At 36.7% G+C, this 25,970-nt stretch overlaps 1 protein-coding gene across 1 annotated transcript in view; it reads left to right on the top strand.

The window, feature by feature from the left end:
- LOC129001408 (uncharacterized) overlaps positions 1–14,438 on the top strand; it is a 238,255-nt gene extending 223,817 nt beyond the window's left edge. The window contains exons 37-40 of the mRNA XM_054428664.1: positions 5,794–6,215; positions 8,906–8,939; positions 12,530–12,870; positions 14,272–14,438. Of these exons, the coding sequence (XP_054284639.1) occupies positions 5,794–6,215; positions 8,906–8,939; positions 12,530–12,870; positions 14,272–14,340 (866 nt within the window). The 3' untranslated portion in view covers positions 14,341–14,438. The remainder of the gene's footprint in view (positions 1–5,793; positions 6,216–8,905; positions 8,940–12,529; positions 12,871–14,271) is intronic.
- The last annotated feature ends 11,532 nt before the right edge of the window (positions 14,439–25,970 follow it).

Here is a 25,970-nt window from a genome sequence, read left to right as displayed (position 1 = left end):
GCAGTATTTGACACATAAACAAAGACATAGGCCTATGATCAGCTGTTGACTTTTAAATGCAGTAGATAAAGAAATAGCTGTTAGGATTATTCCACAGATATTAGAACAGAAACGGTATGGATTAAAAATATAATCAAATGACGACACTAGCTTGAGGTCCGTGACGTAGGAAGTGGCGAAGGAAGTAGAAAAGGTGAGCAGTCTGGAGTGTGGAAACTGTTTATGACGATTAGATTTAGGTATCTGCATTCCTAAAATTCTTTGGGAAGGGAGGAAAACGGGTCCGCGACGTAAGAAGTGGTGAAGGAAGTAGTCAAGGCGAGCTGTCCGGAGTGTGGGAACTGTTTATGACTATTAGATTAAGGTATCTGCAATCCTAAAATGCTATTGGAAGGGAAGGAAACAGGTACGCGACGTAGAAAGTGGTGAAGGAAGTAGTCAAGGCGAGCTGTCCGGAGTGTGGAAACTCTTTATGACGATTAGATTAAGGTATCTGCATTCCTAAAATTCTATGGGGAGGGAGGAAAACAGGTCGTTGACGTAGGAAGTGGTGAAGGAAGTAGTCAAGGCGAGCTGTAGTGTGGGAACTGTTTATGACTATTAGATTAAGGTATCTGCAATCCTAAAATGCTATTGGAAGGGAAGGAAACAGGTACGACGTAGGAAGTGGTGAAGGAAGTAGTAACGGCGAGCTGTTCGGGGTATGGGATATGTTTATGGCCATAAGATTAAGGTATTTGCAATCCTAAAATTTTATTGGAAGGGAGGAAAACAGGTCCGCGACGTAGGAAGTAGTGAAGGAAGTAGTCAAAGCGACCTGTCTGGAGTGAGGAAACCGTTTATGACGATTAGATTAAGGTATCTACAATCCAAAAATGCTATTGGAAAGGGAGGGAAACAGGTCGGTGACGTAGGAAGTGGTGAAGGAAGTAGTCAAAGCGACCTGTCCGGAGTGTGGAAACTGTTTATGACGATTAGATTAAGGTATCTACAATCAAAAAATGCTATTGGAAAGGGAGGGAAACAGGTCAGTGACGTAGGAAGTAGTGAAGGAAGTAGTCAAAGCGACCTGTCCGGAGTGTGGAAACTGTTTATGACCAATAGATTAGGGTATTTGCAATCCAATAATGCTATGGAAATGGAGGGAAACAGGTCAGTGACGTAGGAAGTGGAGAAGGAAGTAGTAAAGGCGAGTTGTTCGGAGTGTGGGAACAGTTTATGACGATTAGATTAAGGTATCTGCAATCCTAAAATGCCAATGAAAGGGAGGGAAACAGGTCCGTGACGTTGGAAGTGGTGAAGGAAGTAGTAAAGGCGAGCTGTAAGGAGTGTGGTATCCGTTTATGACCAGTAGATTAAGGTATTTGCAATCCAATAATGCTAAAGGAAGGGAGGGAAACAGGTCTGAGACGTAGGAAGTGGTGAAGGAAGTAGTCAAGGCGAGCTGTCTGGAGTCTGGGAACTGTTTATGACGATTAGATTAAGGTATCTACAATCTTAAAATTCTATGGGAAGAGAGGGAAGCAGGTCCGCGACGTAAGAAGAGGTGAAGGAAGTAGTAAGGTGAGCAGTGTGGAGTGCGGGAACTGGAAACCGTTTGTGGCAGTTCGATTAATGTATCTGCAATGCTGAAATGCTATGGGAAGAGACTGTAGACTGTAGGTTAAAATGATTACGAAGCACGAATCGATACATATTTCGATACATGCAATCACTTTCAATAGATATTTACAACTGATTTGACAACAGCTGATTTTTACTCCATAGAGGTTAAAAACGATTTTTCCTCACTAAAGAGTAAAAATGATACTTTAGAGCCGCAATGCAAAAAAATTAAAAAATTTTAAATTAAAATTTTAAAGCTTAAAAATTATTTAAAAACGACTGTTTTTACTGCAGTATGACAAAAACAATATAATATGAACCCTTGATGACTCCGCTCAATTTTGTGGATGCCTCGGCGAACGCCACCTAGTTAAGGCTACATCTTTTAATAGGACACGCATATTCGTTACGGAAAACTCTGACCAGGGTTATCTTCCTGAAGGTAACTTTAAGGCTAAAATCGTAGTATTCATGGAAGTGCTTTTGTGATAAAAATATTGTTTTTTTATTGTTTATTTTTAAAAGTGTGTTTTCTTCAAGCAGCATTTTTATGACCCTCAAAATATGCTACATAGGCCTATTGGTTTGATATGGTAAAATGTTTTGTTAAATGTGTTTTAAAAATCTTTAAAAAATAACTACCCTACAACCTTGCTCGCTGCCTATAACATACTTGAACTTGAACACTTATTAATTAACTAAATATAATCAAGGCCACACTAAAAAAAACTATTTTTTTAGTGTGGCCTTGATATAATACACATACAGCTAGGAAATGGATGGACTGCTTCCCTTCCAAGGCTTCATTATTACTGTATTTAATTTTCGACGTCAATATATGATACGATAAATTTGTTTTCTAAATTCAAATGTTATTTTGCGGGGCATTGAGCCGCACAGGTTCGCTAGTATACTTATTTAATACGCAAGCAGGTTTTTTGTGACAATTACTCCTCCGAAACTACTGAACTGATTGACATGTTTTTGATGTCATTGGAAAGAGCGTAACGTGAAGTTGTGCAGGAAACTTTCTTTTTAGGGAAATAATTAGAGAGTGAGGCCCTGGGGCCCTTTAAAGTTTCATATTTCTCCATAAGATTAACAAGGGAAACAAATATTGTTATGAAACTCCAGCTGTTGTCAGAAATTAAAAGTGAGAAGAAGAACATATGTTAATTGTAAAATTGTGACAGAGAGCTTAAATGCAGAAAATAAGTAGTTAATGGTTATTTGGTGCTATTAAAATAAAGACTGAAATTTGTAAACGTACTGGCGACAATGGGTGATACTATCATAGACTAACCAACACAAGTAGACTTCTCGTCCCATTGTAAATTTTGAAGCACGTTTTTCGTGTCTAGTTCATGTAAGTGACACAAAGGCGCTAGTGTCGATGAAACTTTGTTTCCGTTATTTTAGGGTTAATTTCTTGATTTGTGCTTTACTGTTTGGTTATATAACTAGGGGACAAGTTATTGTTTATGATTAGATCGAATTATTTGGTTAAACGAGGTTTTAAATGGCTGTAATAACGGGAAACAAATTGTAAAAAAAACACGACCTCTACATAAACCGTACATGAACTAACAATAAAATTGTCTTCAGCTGTTCCATAAGGATGAGAAATCTACTAAGGGAGTATGTTTTATCTATGATACTATGCAGACTACATTATCATTGACAAATACCAACATGGACAACATATTGCGGCTATAAGTGGTCCGAAAAATTTTTACAATACACTAAAAGCCAGATCAGCTTTTGAAAAATGATCAAATATTGACAAGAAATGTTGATTATATTGAACTGTTAAGTACATTGTGAGTATTATCATAAGTTACGTATTCTTTGAGTTGACTTTTTTAAACTCATCGGAATTTATGACTTATATTTGTTCTTAAATAAGTTATTTATTTTTAAATAACTCCTTTACTTCTTTGCGATTCCTCGATTTCGAGGAAGATTTACACTAGTAAATTGTTAATAACCAAGCCGAACGGCAATAAGCCAAGACTATTGAAATGCATATGGAGACAGCTTATGTAAAACAGTAAATAATATTTTTCTTTTTATACTTATAACTTTTATTGATAAACACAATATTCTTCCCCCAAATCAATTTGGCTTCACATAAAATAGAAGTACAGTCGATGCCATTCATTGATGGATCCTCCCCTGGCTCGGTGCTTGTTTGCTGATGATAGATACCTCATTGTCATTGTCTGCAGCATGCGTGCGCGTCCTCAAGACGAAATCAATTGGTCAAATCAGCTCAATATTACATTGGTTTGTAAACAGTTCCAAAACTCAAATGATCGAATTCCATAGCAGAAACAAAGAAAACACAGCACCTCTGGCAATTTCCATAGACAACAACAATACATTCGTTTAAATCGGTCCAGTAGTATGGTCAGGGTGGCTGTTGTAAGCTTAAAATTTTGGCCCCATGTTAAATCTCCATAACAAAAGATTAATTTCCATTTCTGACCCAACTAACATAAAAATTTTCAAAATACAAATAAAACACGCACATGTAGGACCAATAACCTTTCTTTTGGTACAACCCGCGAGTAATTCGGTCCAGTAATATGATCAGTCTATTTGTCATATGTTTTGCATACGTTTTTTTTAATATATAAGATTATTTTCAACCTATCCGTAAAGTTTTAATACTGTACATGCTACTGTAATACATGCTTGAATAGCATGAGCATAGGTCGAGTTTGGTATAAAATCCAAGATTTTATTAAGTAATATACATTGCCGTAAACCCAAACTCAAACGGACAACCGAGTCAAAATGGCAACCGTTCAAATATTTCTTGAATCTGCCACTTTTTACCCATCTGTTATTATGAGCTCAAATTTACGGCATTGTATTCTAGTAAATACCTGGGTACCAAGCTTTGCTCGGGGAAAGTCATTAGATTACTCTGACAGTGTAGTCTTATACATAGTATTGCAGATACATTATTTAACTTCCACAAACGGTTCCCACACTCCACACTGCTCGCCTTTACTACTTCCATCACCACTTCCTACTTCGTGGACCTGTTACCCTCCCTTCCCATAGCATTTAAGTACATTAATTCAACTTCCACAAACGGTTCCCACACTCTGCACTGCTCGCCTTTACTACTTCTTTCACCACTTCCTACTTCGTGGACCTGTTTCCCCTCCCTTCCCATAGCATTTAAGTATTGCAGATACGTTAATCCAACTGCCACAAACGGTTCCCACACACCGCACTGCTTGCCTTTACGACTTCCTCTACCACTTCCAGCGTCGTGGACCTGTTTCCCTCCCTTCCCATATCATTTAAGTATTGCAGGCGGATACATTAATCTAACTGCCACAGAAAATTCCTTCTTTGAACGACTCCGTAAAATAGTTAATATAGTAAATTAGAAATCATCTGTCTAGTGGTTGAAAACTCGCAAAAAAATATGTAATGTACAGACGATCGATAGACTTCTCCATTTTCCCCCCACACTCTAAATAAAACATGTGATTGGAATTTGTTTAAATTTTCTGTTTAGTTATTTTGTCACCAGCATAACAACCCATAAGACCCATGCTATTTTTTTTTAATTTCAAATTCATTTTTCGTGCTTATTGTTGAGCCTATTTTAATTTATAAAGGGATTCTGCACATCTACAGGAAAATATCTTGCATTTAGTACCAACCGCGCGTAATTCGGTCAAGTAGTATGGCCAGGCTAGCTGTCGTAAGTTTTGCAAACGTTTTTTTAGTACATGAGATTTATTTTTTCGGATCAGCTGCCTGAAATTGTGAAATAAGCAATTTGGCAGGTCTTGTTTACATTGAAATACAAATTTAAACATTGAATGTTCTCATAGCAGCCATGGAGACCAATCAATATTTACTTTTGAAATCCTCACCTCAGAACTTTTAAAGCTAAAGGGGCAAAGCCCACGGTCAGTACCGAAGTGTGGATAGTCCTATGACCATCCTTGGTATGGTAACTATATTTTTGTAAAATTTGAGCCCAGTCGATTCAGTAGTTTATGCGCCTATTAGCAATAAACACACAGACAGACACCATTAAATTTTTATATAATAGTATAGATTATATGGAACTTAAAATAAAAAAAACTCCTTGTTCGAATATGTACATACACTCATGCATATCCAAATCCTGCTATTAAATACTTGTATTGTTTACAGAAAAAAACATACATTTGGATGACCAAGTCAGAGATGGTGTAAGAAAACACAACTCACTAATAAATTATAGTAAGGAGAATGAAAGCACGTTCTTGATGACTTGCTTTAAGATTGCTGATGGTAAATTTACTACACGTGTACAAAAAGTGGATGGGACGCACGTTGTTTCGATAACCTCTATTGACTGCTCGTCACCCGAAACGTTCAATGAATACAATCTGTCTGAGAAAACAAAAAGGATGTATACTTATGTTCAGAAAAATGGTGGGAAAACATATTTCACTTTTATAACTCAAGACGAAAAATTTACTCAAACGGAAAATTGGTGCCGTTATGACGTTTGTGTTGAGTGTCAAAGTAAAGAGATTATTAGCATGGTAGACACCAAATCTGCCTATTATGGCGGGGAGATGAAGTGGCAGGTAAGTTTTTTATTTATAAATAACTTGTCCATTAGGCTATAATTGTCCATTATAGCAAGCAAATAATGTTTACTCCTTTTCTCGACAAAACATTACGCTTTTGTTTTCATACATCAGAAGGTATCCAACATAACACCTGTATTATTATTATTATTATTATTATTATTATTATTATTTGTTGTCATGAGAGCCGAAGCCCCCTGACTGCTTACCCGGTACCTATCCTTCAGGACATACCCGGGCCCCATGATGTAGGCCGAAGCTTACGCATCAACCTTTAGCACATCATGGGCGGATGACTTAAGGTCATCAGGCTCGCCGGCTGCCGAAGCAGACCCTTCGGAAAGAGGGTTGCCCCTCAATCCTAACCAGGGATTCCGGCTGCTTGTTTAAGCGTCACTCCACCTGGGTTCCACTAGGTCGGAACCTAGAGGTCCATAGTAGAGCGCCCCGACGCATTTAGTGCAAGCAACACTCGGGACCTATCTCATCCCTGACAGGCAGAACCCGCCATCAATAGCCAGGAGGAAGGGGACCATCAGCACGCTGACGGGGGGAACCCCAACCTCCCATTTACACCGCTGCCCGATCGAGGCCTGACCCATTGCTGGGAACCAGAGATATCCAGAGCGATAGATCCCCAGATACCCCTGGCGGGCTCGGACCCAGCACCCGATCTACTTCGTTTGCCCGTCAGACCCAACATCACTGCCAGGCCATCAGGGTTTCCCAAAAGGAGGCAGGTATAGAAGTGGGACCCACCCGGATGAACCTATCCACCAGAGGTGGCGACACCCTTGACTCAATTGAGGTTCCGGGAAGAACCCCCCACACTCAAGATAACCATACCGTCCGTGCTCAGAGACAGGGATAGGTTTGCATAAGTACCTACAAACCGTTGCCCTCACACTGCGGAAAGTTACGTTGCCCTTGAGTGTCCCCGTGAGCTGCGGGTACTTGCCCGTTTTCACCTCCAGGAAAGGTTACTTCCAAAGTCGAGGATTTGCCCACTGAATGCTGGTCGCACACCACAAGCAGGCCGAAGCCCAAAGTACCACAGACACAGGTAGGTTAGAGATTATGATGTACTTCCATCTCTCCTAGAGCTAAACACCCCTCCATCCTGGATAAAGGAATGTCACTGGGACCCGATGCCCAGTCGACCATGTCTGTGGCCAACTTGAAATGCCGATACCAACACGGAGCATTTACCTCCCCTCTGGGGGCTAGGTATTTCACCTCCCAGGACGAGGCTACTTCCAAAGTCGAGGATATGCCTCACAAAATGTCAGTCGAACACAACAGGTAGGACTCAGTCACAACCACAGTTACAGGTAGTTGAGGAGAGGCGGAATTAACGGCGTCACTGAGAGCTAAACACCCCCCCCACCCTGAATGGAGGGAATGTCACTGGAGGCTCCCCCTAAGGGGCTGGCGCTTACCAGTCGTCCATAACTGTGGTCTACCTGAAGTGCCGGGTCTGACACCGGGCAGTTCCCTCCCCTCTGGGAGAGCTAGGGTCCGCGTGGTCGCCCAGGCCACGAACCCACGCAAGCGTGAGCCCCCTGCGGTTCATAACACCTGTATTAGTGAATAAACTCATCGCCTACTCTTTGGAGGGTATTCTGAAAAAGGTCAGCGGTTTATTTATGGTTACTCTGATCTGGTTTACGGCGGAAAATTGTTTTCTTTTTTTTTACAAAAAAATAAAAATCTGTACTTTAATTATTTTTACAGTTATCCATCACCTTTTGACACACACAGATTGGTGGGCACCGTATGGATTTGAATCTAATCTAAACCAGCTTTAAGTATCCCAGCCTGTACTGTAGTAATTCATCAGTAATTTTTTTTTTACTGAATGAAACATACAATTTTATTTGTGACCTTTTCAACAGTAAAGTTGACCTTAGAGGATATTAGATTAATAAAAATTCTTTGAACCCAGTCCTGTTTTAAGGTCAGGTTTTTTATAAGGAGAATTCATTGAAAGTCGACCCGGGTTCAGTTCAAAACCACTCAATCTGATGAAAAAAATACCCCAGCCGCAGGAAACCTGCAGACTAAGCGAATTTCCATTTACCTGGCTGGACTTTTACTAAAATAAGAGTATTCCATTAAAATTGTCATATTCATTTCTTATATAAATGACATTGATTGTTAATGAGTTTGCTGCTACAAAGAAGGTTTTAAAGGTGTAATTTTTATTGATATGTTGATAGCTTAGTAAGAAATAAACAGAACTTCTAAATTTGATTAAAATATATCCATAAACAAGCAAACTACAACAGTTTGGTTATTCTCGATAAGAATATCTTGGGGATTTTTTAATTATCTCCGTAACCGTTAGGCATACAACAACGTTTCAATATACAAAATTATTTCTTTTTAAGTTCTACAAAATGGTTTGGAAATAAATTGTGAAATTGTATGTTTTTAGAGACAAAAATGGGGAAAACCAATTTTCCCCCATAAAACCCAAAAGGCCCTGTCCAATCGCAAACCCGTTCGAATAAACGTAGGTGTTCACGTTTGTACTACATTTTATCATAATCGGATCATTCTTGCTCGAGTTGTCGCAATAACGGACATATGTTGAATGTTTGTTTGATAAGCGAGAATCATTTCTTATAAAAAATACGGACGTGATTATACAAGTTTCTTAACTTAATAAATTAATTGTTTTACAGAATGGAATAGACGTGTCCTCGGACCCCAAAACTGGTAAGTTTTGCAAGCACGTACTATAAATACTGATCTTTATTTACCGTATTATAAGATATATGAATTGAGATACTCGATTTAATAGTGTAACTATTTTTATCACTAGGGCGTAAAGTGACTCTTTTCGACCCGACCTCAAGTTTAACGATCGAGGCGAAGCGGAAGTCGGGAAATGAGGTTTGGAAAGACACTTTTTTCCCATGTGATGAACTGTATGTTTTGTCATATCGCACAATTATTCGAACAAACTATGTTACAAAACTACAACAGTTGTTATTTAAAGATAACCTCTCGAAACTACTAACTTGTTTTCAATTTAATTCGCTATTGAAACGAGCAGTTGTTTTGTAAGCGATTCATACGTGTCGATTACAATTGTGTTAGTGTACGTACTGTATACTATCAACATGTCGAACTATTTACAATACAACAATACAACAACACGCTAAAATCAATTAAACAATCCATATATACTTTCGGTATGTGGTTGTTAACAATCAAAATTTATCACTGAGTTGACAACAGCTGACTTTTACTCTCTAGGGGCTAAAAACACGTTTTACTCCCTAGAGGCTAAAAATGCTACTTTAGACCCGAAACGCATGGATTAAAAACCGCTGTTTTTGCTGCAGTCTGACGTAAAGTATTTTCTTAAGTATTCTAAATTTCTTCTTGTACAACGAAAATTTATGTTTACTTGATTATATATTTTTTAGAATATTCACCTATAAATGTAAGATTTTTCCTTTTTAAATCAAATAAATTTTAATGAGGTTAGGTTTACCACCACAGTAAAGGTAATACTAAAGTATGTTTTCATTGAAAAGTTATTATCTTAACTAGCTGTTAGCCCGTCCTACGTACGGGAATCAAGTAGTCAATTGGAACTGCTAGTTTACACGCATAAAGAAAAATTCTGGCAGACTTAATATAGGAAATGTCTTGTTAATACGACGTGACCATCTAATTCTTTCGTCTGATTATAGGCATATACGATATGCATTTAAATCCGATAATTTTACAGTAAAAACTACAATTGTGTCGATTTAATAACCTTGAAGTGAGATTTGCGGTCGATTCACACACACTGGTTTAAAGTACAGCTACATACCACCTTTAATTGCATATTATCACTAACTGTAGGCCTACCTTATTTTACCTATGGACACTGAAACCTTAAGAGGATTTTGGCCTCCCATTATCTTCTATCCCTTGCCTGTGCTAATGTTTGATCCCAGTCTGGAGAAGTCTTTCATTGCTTGGTCCTCCAAGGGGTCATCTAATTTGTGGTACTCATTTGTAAGATTTTAAAATTTTATGTATCTTCTCTCCTCCACGCATATCTAGGTATTTAAATATTCCTCTTAGCTCTCTGTTCATTCGTATCTAAACCTCCATTATTATAAATAGCCCGTATATTTTATCTTCACTCTATTTCTCAAACCCAGCAATAGGGTTTTTCGGTTCTTTGGTCAGTGCCCAAGTTTCTGAACTATACACTACTGGGATATTATGGTATGAAATGAATCCAATTCAGTATCTACTGACAACCTGCAGCTTGTTGGAGAGTTTTCTAGTGACCTACTACAACTGTTGACATTTGAATTACCAACCAAAGATTTGGTATGCCAACATATTGTGACATTATTAAATAAATCATCCATACCTATCCTTTGCATCGATTTCACTGCATTAATTATTGATAATTAAATTAGTAAACGAAGAAAATTAAAAAAAAGTAGCAGATAGTTTGTTTTGAAAGAGATGTTCAGTTGAAATAACATTCATTTGAAAAAAAATCTCTTGTCATATTTTGTAGAGGAATTTGAAAAAAGTACACACGCAAGTAAGCTAGTGACGTAATTTTTCTATGTTTACTATCCATACTATTATCCGTTTTAATATCTGTGATAATTACCCACCCTCATTGAATCTATGTACATTTCCCACATTTCTTTATCCAAACTATAAGATAATTAGTTAAAAAATAAAATCGACATTATGCGTACATCAGCGCACCCAAACGTAGCCACACATAAACACACGCCAACGTTTTGGATTTGACAAAAGGATAGTTATTATAGGCCTACTTGCAGTATCCTAGGTCAATGATAAAATCGTATAACTCTGTCATCCATTTGTTTATCTCAGAATAAATCTCGAAAATAATTTGCATAGGCTTTTCTTTGAAGAGTCGTGGGCAGAGCCTCGATTTGTATACGGCAAAGGGTTTCCTTATCTCTACTGTCTACCTAATCCCTACTAATCTTACTTATTTCCTATAATCAATGACTAAATTAAATAACCTCCTAGTTCCATAGAATATTTTTATATCCATCCAGCTGTTAGTTCAAACAAATTATATTGCACTAAAACAAACCCAAGAGTTTAAAGACTGCTCTAAAAAAAATATTAGATTATAAAATATTTACGATGTATTTTAGAATAATCTGTCATCCCCTTACCGAATAAATGAACGTATTATTAAAGCATTACACATAGTATAAATAAGTCAATCCTACGTATGTCTTTCATTTCTATCCAAATGCTGAATTTGTGTCACAAACATGTTTACAGCTGTTACGTTAAGCAAATAGTTTTATACAGTACAAAAAGCCAAACTATAATGTTGGCGTCGGCTGCTAGACTTTTTAAAAATGTAAACTTATTTTCTAAAAAACTGAAACCCTAAACTAAAATGTTGGCTTCAACATTCCCTAGTACTCAAAATTATCTTTATTTTAACACAAAAACCTTAAAAATCCGTCTAGTGGTTGATTCAGAATCGTGAAATAAAAAAAACCCTGTCACGTTTTAATATGTGCCGTTATATGACTATTATAAGTCATTGGTTAAAACTTCAATATATATTTAAAATCACTTTTTGCTGAGAGACTGGTTTTACTTATTGCTTAAGTCTGTTTTGTTTTCATAAGCTATTTGCATGTGTTTTAGTTGTTTTATGAATAATGTAAACATGTTTAGTTTGTTGTTTGAATTGGTAAAGAACACAACCTCATTTTTGTGTTTTAAATTAAACCCTATATTTTTTCATTCCTGAATTTCATTTCGTCTGTGATATCACAAGTAAGTGAATCGCGTACAGTGATGACGGCATATGTATATATATGATATCAAATAAACAAAACAACCTAAACAATCAAACTATAACAGATTTTTTATTTCCTATGAGAGTAGGCTAACATAGGATTTTCTAATTTATAGTTTTGTAGGATCATTAATTTATTGTTCTACAACAATGCTTCAGTTTACCAAATTATTTTTTTGTACGCGCAACAAAATATTTTGGAATGCAATTCCAAAGTTTATGTTTTATGGTTAAAAATCGTAAAAAAACTATTTTTCTCTATAACCTCCCCCAACAATAAAGCATATATATTCATATGCAATTGAAAGGATAGCGTTTTTGGCTTCTGGGACATCAAAACGAAAAATTAAAACCCAGGTCTTAGTCTCACCATGAGACCTACATTAATATATTATTCCCTATAGGAAAGTCACTAAAAGTCAGTCTTATGTCAAACCAATATGATCCCACCAAATACCATAACTGTGTTACTATTTTACAGAAAACCGGGATTTGTCTGAAGGAAAACTGTTTTCGAAGCATGTTAACATTGAGAATAATGATTACAGTATGGAATGTTATGAGGTAAATTGGGAAGAGGGAAAGTCAGCATTTGAGACAATCGTAAAGGGGCCAAATGGATACCTCTTCAGTGTTAATAGATTTGCATGCGATTTAGTCGTGAAAGTGGTGTATTTACATACCAAATATAACGACCGTTCGTACAGCCTAGTCAGACTAAACCAAAAACAGAAAATAACTGAAGAAATGAAAACCGCACAGGAGAAGACAGTCTTCATATTTGACGAGGAGTTGATGAGCAATGAGCTGGAGTGGAAGCTGGTAAGAATTTATGCAGCAAATTACGGTTAAGTTGTAATGAAACTACGTAAAGGTGTAGACATTGTGTTAAAAATAAACACGAGTGGTACGACTAGTGAAAGTAACGATAATTACTTAGGTAAATTTAACTTTCTGAATATACTATGTTGTACAGAAGTATATTTCACGTAAATCTAATGTACGGATCTACTGTGTGAAGACTTTGTACCACAGTTATGAGTAATACTGTAAAACTTCGAAGGTTTTAGAGAATTTCGTTTCAGAAATTTTTATGTTTAAAGTACCTATGCAAATCTGTTAATCTAGTCTTGGTAAGTTTTAACGTGCCTGTTTGAGGGGGTAAGCTAGTCTTGCAATAGCCTGGCGTAACCATAAGCAAACCCCTAGCTGAGGTTAGAGGTTAGAAGTCTAGCATATGTTTCAACCATCGCCGGTTAAAACATAGGCATGCTAAACTGCTACGTTTGGTAAAAACCAAGTGTAGAATGTGAGTTATTTATACTGTATTTTTGTGAAATAAATCTTAATAGAGTTTTATATCGTTTTGGGTCACCAGCACATGCGTTCGAAAGCTAGGGCTTAGCTATGGGTCTTAGGACTTGGATGATATTTTCTACACTTGATAGACACGAAGATCCTTAGGCTGAAAATCCGTACCAAAGACGGTATTGCGGTGTGAGTAATATAAACCGACAACTTGAACTCAAACTCGCTGTCGGAGTTCTCATAAAACTCATTGCGGTTCGTTTCTTAGTGCCGAGCAATCGTGATACTGTAGTTCATTGGTGGAGCAATAATTAATGCGTGTGAACCTCCAATACGGCTCATGCAGTGGAAGGGGCAGTGACGGGGGTCAGGCGACAGCACCGACAGGGATCTGTGTGTGAAACGACAGCGGCTACCAATAAATTGGGAGTGCAAGTCATGACTGTAGTAGCTACGAAAAGAGGTCACGTAAGACCTAGATGGCAACGACAGCCAGGCTGGCCCCATACCAGCCTACTAGGATGAGAGGCGTATGAGCCTCAGCCTGTAGCTGTGATGTCAGGAGGGCGACCAAGAACCCCAGGCTACAATGGCATGCTTGGTGTATCGAACCCAAGCGGCTGGCTGGATGATTTCAAGTAGGTGGATTGCAGCTTGCGCCCATGGAATGCCATCACGCTTAATGTTGTGGAAGGCTCAGGGCCGCTTTAATAAATGGGCCCTGTTGAAGGGGGTTTAAGTTTGTATAAACTGATTTATATCAAGAACAAGCCACATCTACAAGTTCACATTGGACAAGGTAGTGAAGAACCACAGTATCTTATATGCACACAAATTCATTTAAATTATTAACCTATGTTATCCATGTTGAACCCCAGAGGGATGATGCAATATTTACAATGTTTGTTGTTGCAGGTTTCCAATCTAAGGTTGTCAATGTTGAATTTCATGGACTTTACTGGAGCGAAGGTTGGTAGGAAATGAAGGCCTTAAACTAACCGACTTACTGATCCCTAGGGCAAAAGATAGTGGTCAAAAACAATCCAACTGTAATGCAGACAATATAATGCAAATGATAATAATATGTTCATTAATAAATCCTGATGTTCTAGATGTTAGGCTTACTGTTGTAACAACTATACATTCGATATTCATCACAGTATTCTTTCAAACTTAAAAACAACAAACACACCACTTTACAAAATCAAAATTTTTTTATTAGAAAAGCTTAGCTTATTGGTAGAATTATGTTGTCTAGCAACTTCATTTTATGTTGTTTGTTGTTGTTCCGGATCGGTTGACAACCAATAAAAGGTTAAATTACCTGTGTCCGCCGGTCGATCCTGTAGAATCTTATTGCAGGATATGCATTTCGGCGACGTTAAATCGCCATCTTCAGTCCTTAATATAAGAGCTTGATCTTCCCCATTAGGTGCGTCTTAAAGTTTTGAAAACACGTACACGAATTTTACACATGACGAAACACATAAATACATGGTAGGCCTACTTTTTACTTTTACTGCGGACATAAAATGGACGCGCGTCGGTCGTGTGTCGAGTCTCGACTGGAGTCAGACTTTACTTGCAGAGTTGACCTTTGTCCTGTCTCTGTCCTTTGTAGCTACAGGTGGCGTTTCATTCAACTTTAACAATGCTTCGAATAATATGTTGGATTGTAGTGTACTTTTATCATTCAGAAGGTTGTGGGGGGTGGTTTTTGAGGCTTTGTAAATTTCATATTGCTCTAATGATGTCATTAATCGACTTTTTCTACAAACGTGTAAAGGTTTTAAATTCTCATTCAAGCTGGAATAACTGTGATTACTATTGACTAGGTGCTCGGCAAAATTGGATTGTTGTGTTAGACTATTTTTGGGAAGGTGTTCTTTAAATCTCTTAATAAATGGTCTGCCAGTCTGTCCAATATAGAAATTATTACAGTCATTGCATGTTATCTTGTACACTCCCGACTTTTCACTCAGGTTTTTATCGCTTTGTTGGGCTTTAGGTTTGAGGAGATTTTGGACGTTATTGGATGTTCTAAATGCTACAGTTTTGCCATGTTTTTTGATTTCACTTTTTAGGGTGTGGGGGATCTTTTCTCCATATTCAACTGAGACAAATTCTGTTTTTATTTTAGGCCTTGGATCTGCAGTCTCTGTAAAAATTTTCTTTCGGTGTTTGCTAATTAATGTGTCGATTATGTTAGGATTAAACCCATTTTTGACAGCTATATATTTGATGATATTTCTCTCGTTCTCGAAGTTTACGGGGCTAAGTGGTACTGATAGCAATATATATTGTAAGCTGCCAATTTATGAGCTATAGGGTGGTAGGAGGTTTCGTGGATGGTTGTATCTGTTGCTGTGGGCGTATGATTTTGGCAATAACGTCCAAAATCTCCTCAAACAAAGCCCAACAAAGCGATAAAAACCTGAGTGAAAAGTCGGGAGTGTACAAGATAACATGCAATGACTGTAATAAGTTCTATATTGGACAGACTGGCAGACCATTTATTAAGAGATTTAAAGAACACCTTCCCAAAAATAGTCTAACACAACAATCCAATTTTGCCGAGCACCTAGTCAATAGTAATCACAGTTATTCCAGCTTGAATGAGAATTTAAAACCTTTACACGTTTGTAGAAAAAGTCGATTAATGACATCATTAGAGCAATATGAAATTTACAAAGCCTCAAAAACCACCCCCCACAACCTTCTGAATGATAAAAGTATACTACAATCCAACATATTATTCGAAGCATTGTTAAAGTTGAATGAAACGCCACCTGTAGCTACAAAGGACAGACACAGGACAAAGGTCAACTCTGGTTAAATTTCAATTCAACTGTTTGGCACATTAAAGCCTTTACTGATGAATTTAAACTTGCATGTAGAATGCTGCATACCTTCTCCAGGTTGAATAAGATAATGGTTTCCTGTATTAACCTGTATACATCGATGGTGTAGACAGTAGCTTTGTACACATTCACACACAGACAACTTCGAAAAAGATTAGGTTCAAAGAGACCTGAAACGGACAATTGTACCCAGAACTTGAACTTAGAAATCTTAACGAAATCAATTCTTTCTCTAAACTTCATATGAGGGAAAAATTAAAAACGATAGTCAGCTTTTGCTGTACACCTTTTAACTTAATGACTCACATTTCTGTGGCCGATATCATTTAAACATTATGTATAGAGATAGTTTGTTCACATTAACAAGCTTGTATATGAGTCCATGACATACAAATTACAGTGAATACACGGCAAGAGATCTGAATACTATCACCAGAGTCAGACGATCATTAATTCTGTATTCATAGAAGTGAAGCGCACCTGAAACCTCATTGACTACAGATAACATGGTGGAACATGTATTACATATTTGCTTTATGTAGTCAATTTATTTATTTATGGCTTCGCCTACTGAAATATAAAGCTATGAGATAGTACTAAAATAATTATTGGTTGTTGACATAACTATTAAGAATATTCCATTTTTAAATTTAATAAAAGTTTGTCAAATTAAAAACTATTGTAAAATTAACAAAATCCAGATTCTTACCAAAGGTGTTATGACATTTCAAGTGTTTGGACAATTGAACTCAATAACTGATTATGCAATTAGCTATACATGTACTTTTAAATCTCATGGAGTAATGTTAGAATACGAAACGTGGATTCTAGTCCCACAATAGTCAAGGGTAGGCCTCCTGGGCTCATGGTTACTCTATCAGTAAGGTACACAACATACTCCATACACGTTTGATACATCGTTTTGTAAATATGCTTGATCAACTGAGTGTTGTGTAATACTTTTGTCTTTAATAAAATAACATTCAACTGTTTATTTACTGGATACTGTAAATAATAATACATATATAAATCCCAAAGTACCCATGAACTTTTGAGAAAACTAAAAGTCACACTTATTAATACTTATGGAGTCAAACGGAGTGAAGCCCGTAGGTAACAGCTAGTTTATGTTCTGCAAATTGACATAAACCATCATCAAGTTGTTATGCAATCCCTTCATCGTACAAATACAGTAGTGCTTGTACAATTACTTTCATATATATGTATATAGCCTATGTAGTCGCACCAATAGTCTATGCGGGGAGTTGTTTGTTGGTCATCATATTTTTAAGCTGTCAAAATGATAATAATGTAATAGAATGGAATATTAGATAAGACAAAATCTATTATTGAGTGAATAATGCAATGGTAAATTTTCTGAATTTTTAGCTGAAAATCTAGAAATATATGAAATAGTCTTCTAAATCAATTCTGCATTCTAACATTAAAGTATATCGTTACTTGCGATCAATAATTTTTAAGAAAACGTAATGTTGTGCAAATATTTCAGTTACAGCGTGCTTAATGTAGTAGAAACAGTGATTTTTGAACAAATATTTTAACAAAGTCTACAAGTCCATAAAAAGCGTTCAATAATCACTTTTAATATTTTATAATACGTCTTTGAACTTCATAAAGTGATTTGGTAATCTAGCTAGAATGGATTCTACACCGTCAACATAGTTTGCAATAAACTGCTGTGGTAAATAGCTTACTATCTCTTCCAACATTTGGTCATAAAAAACAAAGAGTTTCCTTGTACCATGATTGTTTAGATCTTTAATTGCCAGTAGTTATTGGGTTAATCCGTTTTTTGACTCCCGCTTTAACAAATACAACAATGTTTGAACATTAAAATAATTGCATGTGACTTGTTGTAGCAAGATGGCTGTTGGCGAAAATATTATTTTCCTAATAAGCCTAAAAAATACTTAGGAGTATTCAGAAAAATAGGCCAGTCAGATAAATTAACTGAAATTACGCATCAAAATACGTGTCGTATTAAAGACGAAAATTATTAAACCTAAAATATCCCAAATATGATAGAAATTTGTTTTGCATTTACAAACTCAATTAAAAATTTTAAAACATGTTTATCAATATTTATGAAGACTTGCTGAAAACTTGATGACAACGATGGTAAAATATAAAAAATAATAGGTACTTTCTTGTTAAAGGGAACATACATTATTATCGATGTGATTTTTTTCTCTCGATATATCGATATTTTTGTTTTTCTCTACAACCCAAGACAAACAGACAACTGATCTTAATTAGGCTAAAATACATACATCTATTATATGGACGATTATATGGATTAAGAAATGAAACAGTTCCAAACTAACCTAACATAACCAACCAAACTTGCTGTACCATTAAAAAATTCCGTTTGAAAACAGAAAAGGCAAGTGGGGAATATCAAACGGATTTTTTTAAATGTTACAGCAAGTATGGTTGGTTTTGTTAGGTTAGTTTATAACAGTTTCATTTCAATATTTTTTTTTTATTATTGTTTGTTGATACTAAACAATATTTATTTATCATTTATCGTAGTTGTCCGCTGATCAATTCGTTAATATCGATATATCGAGAAATAAATCATGGATAATAATGAATGTTCTCTTTAACAGGAAAGTACCAAAAACTATTTAGGAAGACAAACAGTATTGCTTACCATATGGGGACGAAGGAAGGGAGAAAGCTGAGTTCAATAGATTTGTTGAATGCAAGACCTTAACGCAATTCACAGGCTGTATTTCCCTCGCGAATTAGTCTATTATTCAGTCACAGTCCTAATTTTGGCCTACGTGTTTAAATCTCAATAGGGAATAAATTATCATGGAAAAATCTACCTTGGGTCTTAATTGTGGCTTTATATAGCTGGTAAGTACATGTGAGTAACACATATTTCCTGCATAGGATTAATCCCTTGCAGATTAAATTGGTAAGTACTCGTCAAGGCTCGTTCCTTAATTTTCTACTCGTGTCGTTAACACTATCTTTACGCGATCGTTGCGTAAACTACTATTTGGATACAAAGCCAAATGTATATGAAAGAGAACTAACAGATGTTCAAAAGGAAAATATGTTGGAAACAATAAAACATGCCTGTGTACAATATAGTGTGTAAATTAAGTATTGAAACAAATCTGTATTTTTAAAACCGAAATAGATAGAAATATTCTGATTGTGTCAATAATTGTTAACAAAGTTTCCGAATTTTTCACATCAAAAATATTTTTTTACCCCCCTAACAGGGTAGGGGGTAGAGGGTGACTCAATTTTTCAAATAGCAACCCCTATTGAGTGACCCCTCATTTTGAAGGGTTTGTCAAAAGAAACACAATGACGCAAATCCGAGGTGAATATCTCACCCCTAGCCAAAATGGCGGATATTCCAAAATGGGTGCTTTTTTACAAAAATTAAATTTTGTAAAACCCGCTATTTAGGCTAGGGGTGAGATATCAACCTCGGGTTTGCGTCATTGTTTTTCTTTTAACAAACCCTTCAAAATGAGGGGTCACTCAATAGGGGTTCTTATTGAAAAAAGTCACCCCCACCCCCTACCCTGGTAATGTGGTTGAAAAAAATATTGTTGATGTAAAAAATTGCGGAACCTATGTTAACAATCAATTCCACTAACAGAATATTTCTTTCTATTTCGGTTGTAAAAATACAGATTTCTTTCTATTATTTGTGAAATTAGTGCTTTTTCACATACAGTAAATGCAATTTTTGAATGCCTGCCATTTTGGCTAGGGGTGAGATATTCACCTCGGATTTGCGTCATTGTGTTTCTTTTGACAAACCCTTCAAAATGAGGGGTCACTCAATAGGGGTTGCTATTTGAAAAAAATGAGTCACCCTCTACCCCCACCCTGTTAGGGGGTAAAAAAATATTTTTGATGTGAAAAATTGCGGAACCTTTGTTAACAATCAACGCCTCAAACAGAATATCTCTATCTATTTCGGTTTAAAAAATACAGATTTGTTTCAATACTTAATTTACACACTGTATATATCCGGACCAGCAGTACCTTGTTGGAAGCAAATACGGCTGTATTGCCTCATCAAAACATGCTCTTCGTATAATCGTTAAAGACATGATGGTAGCTTCAGTTGGTTGTTACGCCGTTGACTGGTAAAATAGGCAGTTGACATTTATGTACTGTAATGTATCGTAACCTTCATGGTACGTTATATAAATAAATCCTACGTCATTAAACGACAATTTAAAATGGTTTCACCGACTATGTTTCGATAATGATTAAAAGACTTCGTCGGATGGACTTTATCGAAATAATATTTAAGTTAGTTTTTATATTTAGTAGTTGATGATATTGTTAAATCAATGTGTAAACTAATTCACCAATTACACCTTAAAACCTGTGGCAAAATTTACATCAGCGAATACTGATCGACATACATAACAATTAGGCAAATACCAAACATAAAAATGTATCATCCCAACTATATCAATTTCTTAAAACTGGGAAACGCCATAAATTATTAATTATATTTTTAGTAGCAATTTCATTAGAAAATTGAACTATACCAAAATTGAATTTTGAAGATCATATTGCACTGCGTTGAATGTTGAATGCCATCTCGTTTGCTGAACCACCCGACAATGAAGCTCACATTCTTGGATCTCCAACTTTCCCCAATGAAATTCCCCAAGAACCGTCGTCGCACAGCTTATTTTATGACATTTTATTTGCTTTACACAAATATTATTAACAAACTAAGACTCTCAGGGAATTTCATAAAGGAAATCGAGTATCATCATAGGTGACACGGTAATTGGTGACCCAGGGTCGATTTACTTTTTCATTTTTATGTCCCCAGAGACCAAAAACACCATTCATTCAAACTTACAGTATGTATTTATATAAGAAATTACTGTGATTTAAGGCTACATTTAAAACATGAAATTCATTTTATGTGATTACATGTAAGGCTGTATTTGCAGTTGAGCCCGTTATTAATCAACAACTAGTTTAAACTCATAGGTCATAATCATGTTTCCATCTTACACAAAATACAATAATAAATAAAGAAATCCAAATAAAAACGATCACATGTTAGGTTGACTTTGAATTTAGTTAATCTTATATCCTAAAAAAACTCACCTCGCACTCATAGGGGTTAGTAGCTGTCATAAAGTAATGATAATTGAAACGCATAAATGTTCAAATGAATGTTCAAATTCAGCTGATTATTACTATCCATCATCAAATACCACAATAGTTCGTTTAACTCAAAAATATGAGGTTTAGTATTACAAGTATCAACGATCTTTTAAACCCAATTAAACGAACGTAATAAATCAACCGACCATTTTGATTGCTATAGTAACACATGTATTTAGTTGTTGTTGAAGTTCTTATTATAATGGCGAGACTGTAAGTGAAGGCAAAAACCCACAGAGGCGAATACAAGACCTTAACGCAATTCACAGGATGTATTTCCCTCGCGACTTGGTCTATTATTCAGTCCCGGCTCTGGCCCCAGTATTGGCGTTAGTCTGCTTCTTCGGATCTCATTCCGGTGGAGGTTGTCTCCTTGCATATACTTTGAAATAATTATCTTTTCCAGTTTTTTTATTTTTATTTTATTTATTTTTTTTTTTATCAGAGAGAGTCCTTTCCCAAATTAAAATTTTGAAAACTCGAATGCTTTCTAGGTTGTTTTAGGATGAGTTTCTACTAATGGATAATCACGTGTATGTTGAAATTGTTGCTAGAGAACCTTATAACGCACTACGTAACATTGTGCATTAACGGAATGAAAATTGTATGAATAAAAACAACCGTTGCCACTTAAAAACTTAAAATATGTGTGAATAAAATGTGGTGACCTTAATTGAGGAATCACTGTCAAGTGTCTCTAAAAAATATAACTTTATATTTTGCATATTTTTAAACCCACTTTTCAATCATGATTTTACTTAAATTAAACTGACGTTGTAATAGATTATTTGGAAATTCGACGTTCACAAGTGTATTCTCCCTCGACGTGGTCCACACTAATAAAATTCCGCAGCGAAGTTGTTGATGAGCGAAGTATGAAGCACGTGCCTTGATTTCGTGGTGGATTTGCATGTCAAAGGCTTAACAGAGCTGTGAAAAACACACTGGAGTAATTATACAAGTTAGTTATGATAAGAGGAACAGCTTCGGAATACTGATGCGTTAACGACCGTGAACATTTGAGTTGAACAAAACAAATAAAATACTTATAGTCAACTGTCTTAAAATAATCTAATTTAAAACAATCACCAATATTTTAATTTGAACAGAGCGAGCTAAGCTCTTTGAGACCGGGTCTTATATAAACTATGTAATCAATTAACTCAATAACGGCTGAACATATTTAATCCAAACTATCTAGGGTTATTTTGCCAACATGTGTTCATGTTATTAAACAAACAAATTTCAATTCTATAATATACTAGCTGTAACCCGCGGGCTTTGCCCCGTTTAACTTCTTAATTTTCAAGATTATCTCGTTCGCATGGCTCAATCACGTCCTGGTTGAAGTTTGTTCGCTACGCTCACTCACCTTCAGGTTGGAGCTCGTTCGCTACGCTCACTCACCTTTAGGTTGGAACTCGTTCGCTACGCTCACTCACCTTTAGGTTGGAGCTCGTTCGCTGCGCTCACTTGCCTTCAGGTTAGCTCGTTCGCTACGCTAACTCGCGTCCAGGTTGAAGTTCGTTCGCTACGCTCACTCACCTTTTGGTTGCAAATTAGCTGTTGTCATAAATGTAAAAGAAATAATAGTGCTGCACCCTGTTGGTAATTTTTGTAACTTTAATGCTATTGAACATCACAGAACAAAACCAACTTGTTTAATTGAAACAGCTGTTAAGATTCAATAATTTCATTTCTCATAAGGTTAACATGGGAAACTCCAGAGCCACTGGGGCGGAGCCCGAAAGGATTTTTGAAATAAGAATATGCCTATATGTTAATCGGGAATGTGAGCTATCATCATGCCAAATTTCAGCCCAATCCGACCAGTATTTTTCGCGTTCACTTGTCACAAACATACATCCATACATCCATACATCCATCCATACATCCATACATCCATACATCCAAACTGTCTCATTTATCGCGAGCGAAGCTCTTATACGTCGACTTTTATGCATTTCGTAATACGCAAACTCCTCCTAGACGGGTGAATCAATCGTTTTCAAATTTTGCATGGTGATAAAGACCATACCGGTGAGTGCCAACATCTATATGGCGTTAAAAAAGTCTCTCGGGAATCCGCCCCACTGGGTCTCAAAGTTTCAATGTAATCCTTATGGAAGCAGTATTTGACACATAAACAAAGAAATATGATCAGCTGATGACTTTTGAATGCAGTAGATAAATAAATAGCTGATGGCATTATTCCACAGATATTAGAACATAAACGGTGGTATGGATCAAAAATATAATCAAATGACGACACTAGCTTGAAGTCCGTGACGTAGGAAGTGGTAAAGGAAGTAGTAAAGGTGAGCAGTCTGGAGTGTGGAAACTGTTTAAGACGATTAGTTTTAGGTAGGTATCTGCATTCCTAAAATTCTATGAAAAGGGAGGAAAACGGGTCCGTGACGTAGGAAGTGGTGAAGGAAGTAGTCAAGGCGAGCTGTCCGGAGTGTGGGAACTGTTTATGACAATAAGATTAAGGTATCTGCAATCCTAAAATGCTATTGGAAGGGAAGGAAACAGGTCAGCGACGTACTGTTTATGACGATTAGATAAAGATATCTGCATTCCTAAAATTCTATGGGAAGGGAGGAAAACTGGTCCGAGACGTAGGAAGTGGTGAAGGAAGTAGTCAAGGCAAGCTGTCCGTAGTGTGGGAACTGTTTATGACAATTAGGTTAAGGTATCTGCAATCCTAAAATGCTATTTGAAGGGAAGGAAACGGATCCGCAACGTAGGAAGTGATGAAGGAAGTAGTAAAGGCGAGATGTTCGGGGTATGGGATCTGTTTATGACCATTAGATTAAGGCATTTGCAATCCTAAAATGCTATGGGAAGGGAGGAAAACAGGTCCGCGACGTAGGAAGTGGTGAAGGAAGTAGTCAAGGCGAGTTGTCCGGAATGTGGGAACTGTTTATGACAATTAGATTAAGGTATCTGTAATCCTAAAATGCTATTGGAAGGGAAGGAAACAGGTCTGCGACGTACTGTTTATGACGATTAGATTAAGGTATCTGTATTCCTTAAATTCTATGTGAAGGGAGGAAAACGGGTCCGCGACGTAGGAAGTGGTGAAGGAAGTAGTCAAGGTGAGCTTTCCGGAGTGTGGAAACTTTTTATGACGATTAGATTTAGGTATCTGCATTCCTAAAATTCTATGGGAAGGGAGGAAAACTGGTAGGCGACGTAGGAAGTGGTGAAGGAAGTAGTCAAGGCGAGCTGTCCGTAGTGTGGGAACTGTTTATGACAATTAGATTAAGGTATCTGCAATCCTAAAATGCTATTGGAAGGGAAGGAAACGGGTCCGCGACGTAGGTAGTGGTGAAGGAAGTAGTAAACGCGATATGTTCGGGGTATGGGATCTGTTAATGACCATTAGATTAAGGTATTTGCAATCCTAAAATGCTATGGGAAGGGAGGTAAACAGGTCCGTGACGTAGGAAGTGATGAAGGAATCAGTAAAGGCGAGTTTTTCGGAGTGTGGGAACTGTTTATGACGATTAGATTAAGGTATCTGCAATCCTAAAATGCTATGGAAAGGGAGGGAAACAGGTCCGTGACGTAGGCAGTGGTGAAGGAATCAGTAAAGGCGAGTTTTTCGGAGTGTGGGAACTGTTTATGACGATTAGATTAAGGTATCTGCAACCCTAAAATGCTATGGAAAGGGAGGGAAACAGGTCCGCACTGCTACCCTTTACTACTTCTTTCACCATTTTCTATTTTGTGGGCATGCTTCCATCCCTTCTCATAGCAATTCAGCATTGCAGATACATTAATCTAACTGTTACAAACGGTTTCCAGTTCCCAAACTCCACACTGCTCACCTTACTACTTCCTTCACCTCTTCTTACGTCGCAGACCTGTTTTCCTCTCTTCCCATGCAATTTTAAGATTGTAGATACCTTAATCTAATCGTCATAAACAGTTCCCACACTCCGAAAAACTCGCCTTTACTTTCCTTCATCTCTTCCTACGTCACGGACCTGTTTACCTGTGAAGGAAGTAGTAAAGGTGGGCAGTGTTGAGTGTGGGGATGGATTAATGTATCTGCAATGCTAAAATGCTATGGGAATAGACTGGTTAAAATGATTATGAAGCACGAATCGTTACATATTTCGATACGTATTCAATCGTTTAAAATAGAAATTTACAACTGAGTTGACAACAGCTGAGTTTTACTCCATAGAGGCTAATTTTATTTCCTAAAGAGTAAAAATGCTACTTTAGACCCGGAACGCATGCATCAATGACGACTGTTTTTACTGCAGTATGACAACAATAATATAATATGAACCCTTGATGACTCCGCTCAATTTTGTGGATGCATCTGTGAACGCCACCTAGTAATATTAGTAGGATGTACAATTTATAACCAACAATATGATTTTAGCATTAACCTTATGAGTTGCCATCTTGGATACGAGATAACAACGCGGATGTTAACAAAGAATCATAGCATATGTTTGATATGTTGATGGAAAACTAATATACGAACTAAATACAGCACAACGGAAAACCACTCAGGTGACAACCTTTGATCAAAGAATA

The sequence above is a fragment of the Macrosteles quadrilineatus genome, unplaced genomic scaffold, assembly GCF_028750875.1.
Source record: "Macrosteles quadrilineatus isolate MER2022 unplaced genomic scaffold, UCM_ALF_1.0 Scaffold_8__2_contigs__length_117827958, whole genome shotgun sequence".
Lineage (NCBI taxonomy): Eukaryota > Metazoa > Arthropoda > Insecta > Hemiptera > Cicadellidae > Macrosteles > Macrosteles quadrilineatus.
This window is presented reverse-complemented; position numbering and strand designations above follow the sequence as displayed.